A 12,500-nucleotide genomic window follows, 5' to 3' on the forward strand; every position below is an offset into this window, starting at 1 on the left:
GCGGCGGCGGCGGCGGCTGCGGCTGCTGCTGCTGCTGCTGCTGCTGCTGCTGCTGCTGCTGCTGCTGCTGATGATGATGATGATGATGATGATGATGATGATGATGATGATGATGATGATGATGATGATGATAAAATATTAGAGGAAGAGCACGACGATGGGGACTAGCTTGTTCAGCGCCAGTGGCGCTCTCGTGTTCCCGCGCTGACTGATTCCAACGGCCAGTATAGACACGTAGCTACTGTTCTCCTGGCAACAAACTCCCCTTTGTCCGCCTTTCTACTGCGAAAACTCCTTTGTTTCACAACTGTGAAGCCAAGAAGATAGACAGAGAAAGCATAAATAAAAAAAGAAAAGCTTCCAACATCTAAATCAATTGTGCAGCTCCCATTAGAAGTAGCCTGCTCTAATGTCTAAACACAGCTTCAGACCCTGCCTGAGGTTGGGCTTACTTCACGAATGGACAAAGAAAAAACTGTGTAAAACTGTCGAGAGACGGCGACAGATGCGGAAGTTCCGCTATTTTGTGCTCGGCAACAAGTTGTGCGACGCTAAAGGCAATGTTCGGCCTCGCAGCATCGGTCAGAAGACTGCCTTACCGAAAGGCTCATATGTAAGACCGACAATCACGTAATGGGACACGCATGCGTTTTAGCAGATGCAGATTAAAAAAAAACACCTAATTCCACGTCTGCATTCGTGGGAGAAGTCGTTTTTCGGCAGCAATCCTGTCGACGACCACAGCATCCGTGTGTGCACTCCCTATGAAAGTAAGCCCAAATTTATGTCCACGTGTCCCGATGGACCAGTGAGTGGGAGGGCAGCAATAGTCCGGCATTCAGATTTCATTGCCTCAAGTTCTCACACAAGAGACAGAGGGAGAGATATAGAGAAATGCAAAGGAAAGACAGGGACGCTAACCAGAGATTATCTTCGATTGACTACCCTGTACCGGGGGAGGGGTAAATAGAATAATAATAATAAGAAGAAGAAGAAAGAAAGCCACACACACACACAAAGCAGAATTGTTTCTGTGGGCACTGTCCCGCAGTCTGCGAAGGCGTTCTGGTGTTGCATAGTGTAAACGTCCCATCCTACAGAAAATATTGTCACATATTGTGTCGTGATCTCAAGAGCTTCTGATAGCATCCGAGCTGCAGCACTGTGGTTTCCGAAACGATTTTTCTGATCCCAGCCTCATTGAATTAATTCTGCTAGGTGGAAGAACGCCCCTGGGTTCTGTAGTCTGCCGCCGTAAGCATCACGAAAGTTCATTTCGTTTGTGTGGCTCTCTTTTTAAGGTTCACTCAGAATATTCTGCTTACACGAAGTTCAAGATTGGCGTCCGTTTCTTCACATTCACTAAAAGTAGAGCGAGCCAGCGTCTGGTGGCCCGAGATGATGATGATGATGATGATGATGATGATGATGATGATGATGATGATGATGATGATGATGATAGTTTCTTGGCCATCTCCTTTGAAAGCCAACGGCCCCTAGTAGTCACGTGGCCTGCTTGATCTAATTATATGTTCAACTATTGCAGTCAGCTTTCTCACCGCCTTTTTTTATCGTTTTTACTTCATTAGAACCAATCTCTCTGTATTGCACATATACTTATGCTTGCAACGTCTCTGGTTTTTCAATCCATTCCTTGATTTTTTTTTCACGAATACTCTAAACGTCTTCAGCTTATCTCGGATTCTGACCAGTTAAAGCTCCCAATTCGCTTCTAATTTAATCCCTTTTGGAAGGTGGACTACGGCTTTTGCTGGGTCAAAATGTTGGCATTCTATTACCATGTTCTTAGGCTCCTCCAGACATTTTCGTCAGCTGACAAATGCCTCGTCTTGTTGCGAATATTTGCTCCGATATGATTTTGTCCTGAGGCAGGCAGCTCAGGAATCCAATAGCAAGGCACCGATTTTTCCGATATCATCAACATTTGCCCTCCCAATTTTTTGCTTACCATCTTTTTTAATCTCTGTGCGATCTTTCGACCATTTGTGCGTAATTTATTGTCTGTTTGTTTTTCTCTCCTTCTTTTTGATGACTCCTGGTTGGGTTTTTACACTTTCAATTACCCTGTACCTTGTTGCCAACTTTGTTGACCTATTCCTTCCACCCGTGACTGCGCTTTTAAAGCGTAAATATATTGCACTTAACCCGGCCATTCATTTTCATTTATGTTTCTGAATAAAAAATAATATTGCTTCGCGCTTCTCTGATTTGAAAAAGGGTCCAATCCATCTCATCCTCCGCTGTCTTATCCATTGTATACTCCTGGTTGCTAGTGCCAATCGACCCACTGACATACGACTAAGTTCCAACCCCGACAAAATATCTCACAACAGCACGAAATGGTATTTGCGACTGATAGTACCTCCAGCATTATTCGTTCCAGATTACTTGTGAAGTCAGCTGCTATTTTGACACTTCGAGTAAAATTCATATGAATAGGCCGCAAACATCGCATCAATGGCCGCGATGGTATCTTTAGTTCCTGAGGTATTGTTCACATTTCCATCGGATATTCCTTTTAGGGGTAATAAAATGGCGTCCAAATAAGCGCAATAGGAAAAGTGCGTTGGTAGTAAATAAACACATAAAGTAATCAGCAAATTTGTGGACTAGATTAATGATACAGTCGCTTGGTTATTGTCGTAGAAGGTGCGGTCGTCTTTTTTGATTTATAGAAATATTCGCGAGCTTATGTAGTTTAGTCAGATAACGAGAAGTTTCTTGAAAGTGCGTAATAGTGGCTAGCATTTATGTATAAAATTGTCATGGTCTTTCTGCATACTAAATGAGTGAGGCAGCGCAAGGTACCTACGTTTTACGACGGAGCATGGCGTGAGTTTCATTTATCGCGCCGGAGCAGTTCCATTCTTCGCATGGCCATTCGAGAGCGAAATCTCTGCCATAGTCGACTGCTGTTCCGTTGACCACACAGGAACCTTCCGTGGAGGAAAACAAAATAATCACAACGCAAACACTGAATTTCTTTCTCCCTCTCTTTCCTTCTTTCTCTTTCTCTCTCTCTTGCTCTCATTTTCTCTTTCTCTCTCCCAAAGGAAGTTGTGTTGCAATCGTCAGTACAGTGTAACCATGTGGTTCCCATAAATGCACGTTCTGCAAGCGTGGGTGCAAGCGCAGTGGTTATGACGCTCTCCTTTGGACCGTGGGTACCCGGGTTCGAATCGTGCCTTGCCAAGAACGTTCACTTTGTTTCATTTATTTATTTCTCTCGGGCGGCGAGCACCGGGATGACGCCACGGTCACGCAGCTGGCGCGCAGCTGGCGGGAGCTCGGTGGAGCCGTGTCTGTGTGCACTGTTAGCAAATACCGGCTTAAAACAACGAATATAGGGCGGAAAGTAGATCAAAATTTCGACGCTCATAAATGGCTCACTGTAAGCGGCCTACTGCCTATGCGGCCTATTTTATGCGGCTCTTGCTTATGCGGCCTGCGTATAAACGGCCCATAGTGGGGCCGCTTGGTGAACGTCACGCATAACCCCAAATATTTATGCGGTATTGCAGATCAAATCTGTCCGGCTTACTAAGCGGCCCAAATCTTAAGCGGCTCAAATCTTATGCGGCCCATTGGGCATTTTTTTCCGAAAAAAAGTTATTTTAAGACCGGTGCCGTCCACAGTGGTTTTGCGCGCTGTTTCATAGACATTGCATAGAACCACATATAGGAAATTGGTAACACACTACACAAGCATGGCAACGCTCTTCACACAAACGTGGGAACACTGGGAATCGAACACGGGTACACCGCGTGAGAACCAAACAGGCTAACCACTACTCCACATCACTACGCTGTCACGGAGGACTCGCACCGCTATTTGTAGATACGAGGCTGTCGTTTTATGTCGATCGTTCACCGTCGGCGATCGTGCGTGATATACACATAGTTTGCGTAGCTGTTACCGATGCTTAGGTGGTTGGTGACAGTAGATGTATTTAAATGAGTATCAGTATACGAATAGCGCTTTCAACAGCTGTCATGTGGGGCGGGAAGGCTAAATCGGGTAGGATTACGGAGCATGGGGGCTGCACGAAAAGAAAAAACTGCTTCGTCAGGCAAATGTAGTTCTTTAATGTTTATCTTTATTCGCTATGATGCGGCTGCAGTCACTCTTTAACCAGGAACTCGGCTTTGTCTGAGAAACTTTCAACCTCGTTCAGAAGGTTGAGTTAAAACTGATCCGCGCTGTTGCGCTGCCTCGACGGTATAACGACAATGCGGCTCCGATATTCTGAGACGTCGAATAAGCGGGCAGGATATTACCGGCACGTCTAAGTTTGTTAAACCGACAAATATTTCCATTCACCTCCACTGGCCTCAACAGGGATGCCCTGTCCGAAAGACGGACATATATAGCTTTTTGTGAGTATCAAGAAGAATATTCTCGAACCAATCCTATTATGTTGTTCCGTTGTAGTTAATAATTCAGTGTTCATTTTTGAAGCAGCAAGGCACGTCGGTATCTCCGCCCGTGAGCCTACCGTAACAGCATTACAAATATCGGAAGCTTCACTGCTTTGCACACGCTAGCTTGTTTTCACCTATTCACCTGCCAGGAGCATGCACGCGACGTTGCAATGAGCTACCGTGGCCATACCTGCAGTGCAGTCGAGCTTAAAGGAACGAAGGGAGGTAAGAAATTGAGGCGTCGTTAAAGAATTTATATTATGGGGCTTAGCGTCTCCAAACTGCTGTGGATTACGAGGGACGCAATAATAGAGAGCTGCGGATTCATCGTGGCCACCTGGATTTATTTAACGCACACCGAAAGAACGACACAAGCCGACACAAAGAACGACACCGTAGCCATGGCAACTAGGCGACGCCATGGCGTCGCCTAGTTGCCATGCCTACGGTGTGGCAGTTTCTTGATACGAACCACAAATTACGGCTGGCTTTAAACAGCTTCGCTGTTAAAAAATGAACTCCGCGTAAACTACTACATCACTGCCGACTCTCTACGCCAGTAGCCACGTAGAATATGCTTAGTCACTACAAGAATAACTGCGCCACGAGTAGGTGACAACGCGGCTCGCGAATTACCGGACACTGAAAAATTATGGGGTTTTACGTGCCAAAACCAGTTCTGATTATGAGGCATGCCGTAGTGGGGGTCTCCGGAAATTTATGCCACCTGGGGTTCTTTAACGTGCACCTAAATCCAAGTACACAGGTGTTTTCGCATTTCGCCCCCAGCAGGAGTCGCAGTAAAATGGCACCGGGACCATGGCAGCTAGGGTCAGTGTGAAGGATGGTGGGTGCGTTCAGATCGAAGTGACAAAGCACCGGGTCCGACGACAAGGCATGTTTCAAAGGCAGCAAATCACGTTCACATTCGTCGGACCGAACCAAGGGCGCGTTACTTGCGAGGAGTTGATGGAATGGAGACGCAAGCGCTGAGAAGTTGCGTATAAAGCGCCCAAAGTAAGAAGCAAGTCCAAGAAAACTGCGCAGGTCTTTTTGAAACAGCGGATGACGAAATTCGAAGGCGGCGGCAAGCTTCTCAGGGTTCGGTCGAATACCTCCTCTGCTGACTAAGTGCCCCAGAACATTGATGATCTTGCTGGCGAAACTGCAGTCTTTGTGTTGAGTTGTAGGCCAGCATTTTCATGTCTGCCGTGTACTTCATCAAAACGTTGCAAATGTTGTAAGAACGCGGTTGAAGGCCTTACAATGAAGTCGAGATAGCACAGGCATGTCTTCTATTTCAAACCACACAAGACATTATCGATCATGCATTCCAACGTGGCAGGCGCATTGCAGTGTCCGAAAGGTGTCATATTAAACTCGTAGAGCCCATCTGGGGTGGCAAACGCCATTTTTAACATGAAAGTGTTTAATGCCGGGGTTCACGATCAACTTCCTGGAACGGATGGGACGCGTAAAAAAAGCAGTCTCGACAGGTATGGCGTCGCCACTAGGAGCGGAGCGCTGAAACAAAGTACTGCATCATGACCCTAACCCGAAATTGCTTATTGCCGGGATTCACGATCAAATTCCTTTAACGGATGTGACGCATAAAAAATGATCTGTCTTGACAGGAATGGCGCCACCATCTGGGAGCGGTAAAACGAAGTACTGCATCATAACCCTAGCGAGCTCTGACAGAGAGTTCTTCGGTGGTCTCAGCACAGCGGAGGCTCCAGCCAGCGTTCCTACAACACTGTGTAGCCAGCAGCGTAGGCCTTCTGCTGAAGTGGTGACGCAGTTTCCGCACATGGTTTGTCTTTCGCGTTCGATTAGCCTGTGACGCCTCGTCGATCACCTAAGGAGTGCAGCTTCAACATGCATCAGCAGTGCTTACACGCCGCATACTGCTTGGCTTGCGGTGGCACCAACTAAGAAAACTGCTGCGCTAAGCGGCGCAGAAAGGCAACGAGGCGACGGGCGAATCTCGATTTGGTCCTGCGAGAGACACGCCAGAGTGAAGCAGAACGCCTTCACGAGTGCGCGGTGCTAGCTAGCTGCGAACTCTACCACTCGCATTCCTGAAGCTGAGCGCGTCGCAACTCAACTGGCTGCCCAAGACACTACGCAGCCGGACCCAAATTCCCGTACCTTCGCCAAAGCGACTCGGCAGCAGGACCCCGCTCGCCAACAGCACGCCGCGTGCCAAGCAAACCTGCAACACGGTCACCGACCCGCAAATCGTGCGCTTTTCTCTACAGCGGACCGTGAGTACACGAAGCGATTTACTAACAATCTGCTTGGTTTCGCTTGTACGGTTTGCGATTGCCTGCGGTTTATGGCGGACTTGCGCAGTGCTCCGGCACGTGGAATGCTGTGTCTCCAGAGGATGTTTCTCGGTCGCCAGTCGTTCGACAGCTTTCGCTTCTGTGGCAGTTATTGAGGATCCCTGTGCAGTGGTAGCGCGCCGCAGATGGCTGTACTTGCAACCTAATTCTTCGCGTACAATAAACATGCAGCGGCTTCTGTGAAGACATGTTTCACTTTCGTATTTTACCGACTGCTATGAAAGAGGGATCAACTATTTTTTTCCTTGTCGGATTCGGACATCGGTATTTGCCAGTAGCCTGATCTAAGGTCAAGGTTAGAAAAATATTCGGCGTCGTGTAGCGAATATAGTGTATCGTCGATCCATGGCGGGGGGTAAACATTTTTGTGCGTGATCTTGTTCAGCGCACGGTAATCGGCTCAAAAACACACTGAAGCGTCTTTCTTCTGTACAAGAGCAACTGGTGAGGCCCAGGGACTCGAGGAGGGACGTATGATATTTCGCCAAAGCATGTATGATACGTTTTTCTCGATCGTTTTGCGCTCTGTAAGAGACACGCAATGTGGGCGCCGGAGAACAATGCGGGAGACGTCAGTCTGTATGCGGTGAGTAGCAGCGGTAGTCTTATATACTTAGGACTGGCGAATTGACGTCCAACAAGAAACGGTGTGTGCTCAATAGGGCGAGGAGATAGTGATTCTGGGCAGGTGTCACGTCAGGGCTTATGTTTACCGACAATGATGTGTAAGAGAAATTGCTTGGCGGCAATCCTGACTATGGTGGCACTGTCGAATAGGCGACAGTTGCAGCGAAGTGAGTGTCAACAGCGCAAGTGACAGTTGGTCCCCGGGGCAACAGTTGGGGTTCGGGAGTTTGCTTTAAGGCGGTAAGCAATGTAGACCCCTCGGAGAAGTGAATAAGGCCAGGGGTAATGAGAATTCCTCGGGATAGGGTATGGCCGTAGGGTAGAATGTGTACGTCGCTATCCACGATGTTGTTGGCGTTGACACTTATATTCTCTTCTCTAGATGGCCAAACAAAGTAATCGGAGGACGTGACGAGGCGAATGCGTTCTTCATGGTTAGGGGGAGAACAGATGGTGGCATCCTGTTGTAGGAGGCGCTGACGACAAGACGTAGAAGCGGACGCAGAAGATAATAAATCCCACCCCAAAATGATGTGGGGGGTATACACTCACCAAAGACTGCAAAAACAATGTGGTGGAAAATTCCATCTATGGCGACACGAACACTGCACTGCGTGATTGGACGATTAATAGCGTTGGTGCCTCCACGGAAAGAATATTATCTTCTTTCTCCTGAAATAACAAGCTAGACAGCCTTCCAAAAGTTCTATATCCCGTACCACTGGCCACCTGGACACAGTCGACAGCATCAAAATGGCGCGAAATGACTTACGTGTCGACGAATCCTTTCTCTATGACTGTCCAGACATTGCGCGAACGCTCTCATCATTGCAACAATGCAAAACGTGGCTAGACATTGGCTACAACTGAAATATTGCCGTAGTTGCCTTCACAAACTTCACTTCACCGTGTATTAAAAAACTCGGCGTAGTATCCAGCTGAGTCATGCCTATCACTAGAAGTTGTGAGATAGTTAAAGATTTCTAATAACTCACCCAAGCTACCTATGGGCACGAACTCCGTAATGAACTCTCCGTCAGAAATATGGTACAGCTGCGTGAGCCAAGCCCACAAGACTGTTACCGCGAAGCGCATGCTACGACCAGATCTTCTGTGACTTCTAGTGAAAGAAGTCAGTCCTCTCTTGGCGCTCTTGAAATTTACCAGGCATCGGTAAGTTTAAATAAGTATTTTATTTCAAAAACCTCTGAAGGCACTTTTTTCCACACGATTTATGGTACTTTATTGGGCTGTCTGGAAATTTTCACTCCCCAATGCTCCTAAATATTTTCAACGTTTTGCGTTAAACCTTTCTACCACCACTGATACTTCATACAAAATCATGCCTCCTTCAGGGATAAGCTTTGCAGAGCCGGAGAGCAACCTGACAAAAAATAAAATGCAACTTCAGCAACGGAGAAAGACACAGGCGTACGTGGTTCCTAGGATACAAAGAAGCACTTCTTGTGCATTTCAGAGGAATTAGATTATCGAAAAAATGACTGGAAATCATAACGTAAAATGATCCTTCTTCAGAACGAATTCCGTAAATCAGCCCTACGTTTTGTTGAGAAAAGCTCATAGGAGTACCCCAATTTTTGTACGTATGTTATAGCAGTGAGCAAGCATGCCGCATAAAATTTTGAGCCGATTCACTGAAGACGAATGAAAACGACCGTTATTTTGAGTGCACCCGTTGAGTTAGCTTTTTTTGCTGGTCTTCTCTTTTTTTTTTATTCGCGCCCATATTTTGTGGACCTGTGTTTAGTGCCATAACTGTCGACTCAGATCACCCCGTTTTTCTCGTCGGCTTGCGTGGTTCGGCGCAAACAGCTTCAGCCTTGACGACCAGGAATACCCATAAGATGTGCTTTCGTTTTCGGTGCATGCGAGCGCTTTCGCTTTCATGCGTATATATTTAGTCGCCTGAAGAAATTTGAATAGCAGGCTGTATACACTTCGCTCTCGGTAAGTTTGGGAGCCTTTCTTCGCAGCTAATAACGTTGATAGAAAAAGTACGTTTAGGACGCCCTCCACTGTAATGATCCAGCGATAACGTCAGGTTAAATACTTTGGTAACTTTCACCTTGTTGCTGTATGACTGCATTAACTGTATATGACTGCAGTTCTGGATATTTCTTTAATGCGTAGTTATAACCTTACCAGCAAACAATCTTCAGCCACAGCATGTTAACAGAACAGAGACGCGGGTGAGTGCCTGAATGCAGGCGTCCTTGAGGATAGGTACAAAGTTACAAACCGTATGCGCAATGTTCGACAAACGTTGGCGAAAATCGCCGATGGAATCAGGCTTGCGCCATAGATGGATGCTTGCACAACACAAACGCCAGTGCTGCCGCCTACTCTTCGCCTTGCTCCATAGTCGTACCATCTGATTAGGCTTCCTGAGGCCCGTTTTTCGCACATTGACTTGCTGGTCGAAAAGAGGCCTCATTTTAACTATTTATTATTGTAAAATAACTATTAGAGCACTGGGCGAGATGCACTCCGGCCACGACGAAAAGCATTGTAGAATAGCCTCGCTATGGCTGCTTCTAGTAAAATCGGCTGCCTGCTAGATAAACATGTGTAACCTATTGGACGCTCTGTAGGCAACATGTGTAAAATACTTATTGTATGCAAATATAACCCATGTATCCGTTCAATCAAAAATCTCAATGTTGTACATAAGCGTACTTCTCATATTTTTGTCTAATCATCTCTATTGAGCAGAATGATGGGTATTGAACACAAATAACCCGCACAATGAAGACATATGACATAGACTATTGTGTTGCCTCCAAAGCCGAGGTGGAGGGATCAAATTGCGGCCGCGGTGGCCGCATTTCGATGGGGGCGAAAGGCAAGACCGCGCCCGTACGCCGTGCATTGGGAGCATGTTTAAGATGCCCTGGTGGTCAAACTTAATCCGGTGTTCTCCACTACGGCGTACCTCATAATGAAATCGTGAAATCGATAAGGTCGTTAATGAACTCGAATAATAAAATCGATAAGGTCCCAAGATAAAACGAGGGAGCTTATCTCGTCGTCGAGACGTTCAGACTACCGCCTGCTCTGATTGGCCTCAGGGGTTTGCCAGGCGTGGCGACGCGCGACCCAGCCCACCGCCCGGCTCCCGCGACTGGTCGCGGCGCGCTGATAAATCCCTAACGGGGTGTGCTGAGACACCACCAGGGGAGCGCATCGTCGGCGTAGTTACTGGTTAAAGGCTACTAACAAGAATTCTATAAAATTACCAGCCCTGCGGACGTGCCAAGATTGGTTCTAGAGTATATCTTACTCATTTATAAGAAATTTAGGCAAAGTGGAAATTCGTTGCAGTTACACCCATTGTTAGCCTCATAGCCTCCCTCGTAACTAACTATGGGGGAGGCTGTACATTCTCCAATCTACGTAAGCACCAGCGATTTCTCTGAAATGCACGCTTACGTGGGTACAAATACCGGACCGACTTGAGCCGCTGGACTAAGTTTAACGACCGACGATTGTGCTCGACGCTATCGTGTTTATCTGCGTGTAGCTTGCCTTTCTGGGTACATGTTCACCGAATTAAGTGCCAGTCTAACCTGATACTTTGAGCAGCTGTCGGTTATTATCCGTCAGAGCGACGTGACAATACGCCGACCAAACGGAATAAACACATAACCTGTCTGTAATTTTTTTGTGTCTATAAGGAACGGAAGTTGATGTAATCGATATTATCCGCATTTATGGGATGGTTTTCTACTGAAGCTTTATATTTTAGCGCTCTATGTACTTTTAGCAGTCTATTTTATGCAGTGCATCGTTAGCAAATATATAACTTATGGTTCTTGTTTATACAGGTCGTTTATTTTTATAGGCCGTAAATCATTTTTTCTTTAATCGGCTGCATCACATAGCGTAATTGAAGTCCATGAGCTGTATTACCCAAAGCGGCCGACATTACTCCCATGAGAAATGGAAATCCGTAATGATCTTATTAAGGAAAGCTGAATAATAAAACTTTTATTTCTCGTCTTTCCGGTACATAAAGCAATTTGGGAATTGTAGCCGGTGAGGTTGCAAGACACACTCACTTGGCAGAACTGATAGTTGGGCGAGTTGGCACATATTCATGGTGAAATTTTTAACGCGAACCATAGACAAGGACACAGTGAATGTGGACACACAAGTGCTTAGTCACTACTGTTTATTTTTGGAAAGAGAACATAAAATCACCAGCTATCTGCACTGAGCATGTGCAAAATAGTCACAGTTGTGAGTAAGCGCTCCTATGTCCACCTCCACTGGGTCCTTTTCTATTGTACGCGCTAAAAATATCACCATGAAAACTCACTTGAAGCGAATTCTAAGATCTCATGTTTTCGAAATGTGTGCCGTGAAACCTGCGCTAAAAAGGCACTATTGTTCCACTTACTTTTCAAACTGCAGGTATTACAATAAATATGCGGGTTCTCAGTACAGCGTTGACACCACAATGCCTCACACGAGCAGCGGTCGTAAGAATGACGACATATTGTGTGCGTGTCCTTGCGACGAGCTTTAGGTTTCAGATATGGACGAAGAGACTGCAGGAATTCCGCAGCGTTGCAAAGCGTTTGAGGGAGACATTGCAACATTCTAACATAGTTGTACCTGATCGAAATACAGAAAGTCAAATATTACCTAAAATAGTTCTGGTATGAGGCGGTCACTACACTAAGTTCAGCAGTAACAAGAGAAGTGAGCTCTCTGGAAAGCCAAATGGATTACGCCGGGCTTACAACGCTGGCATTCTGTATGTTCATAACGGTTTCGTGGTCGCTCGCTTATAGTAATTCGTATTACTATCCTGAATTCGTGCCCCCTTCGAATCAATGGCCCAACTGGTATCGTAAGTAGCTATATGTTTTCCTATTGAAAGCTCGCGAGAGAGCCATTGCTTGCAGTCGTCTTGTTTGTGTAGCTTGCGCACTGCTTGTACAATTTGTACTATGCAGCTTCTTTGTTCTTTGTGAATTCCTGTTGTAAAACATTCATAATATTATCAGCAATAGGTGTGTGTTATTATTATTTTGCCCTGAGGAGAACAGCATATTT

General features: G+C 46.2%; 1 protein-coding gene across 2 annotated transcripts in view; it reads right to left on the reverse strand.

Annotated features, from left to right (window-relative positions):
• Positions 1 to 12,500, reverse strand: part of LOC125945518 (uncharacterized) — a 166,816-nt gene that overhangs the window by 1,164 nt on the left and 153,152 nt on the right. Inside the window, exons 1-2 of one of the 2 annotated variants that reach the window (XM_049667331.1) lie at positions 8,414 to 8,548; positions 2,834 to 2,957 (exon numbers count right to left, since the gene is read on the reverse strand). In XM_049667331.1, coding sequence (XP_049523288.1) covers positions 2,834 to 2,957; positions 8,414 to 8,513 — 224 coding nt within the window. In that variant the 5' untranslated portion in view covers positions 8,514 to 8,548. Of the gene's footprint in view, positions 1 to 2,833; positions 2,958 to 8,413; positions 8,549 to 12,500 lie in introns of those variants that run through there. The other variant, XM_049667332.1, reaches the window with a different exon arrangement.

Source organism: Dermacentor silvarum, chromosome 5 (genome assembly GCF_013339745.2).
Source record: "Dermacentor silvarum isolate Dsil-2018 chromosome 5, BIME_Dsil_1.4, whole genome shotgun sequence".
Classification (NCBI taxonomy): domain Eukaryota; kingdom Metazoa; phylum Arthropoda; class Arachnida; order Ixodida; family Ixodidae; genus Dermacentor; species Dermacentor silvarum.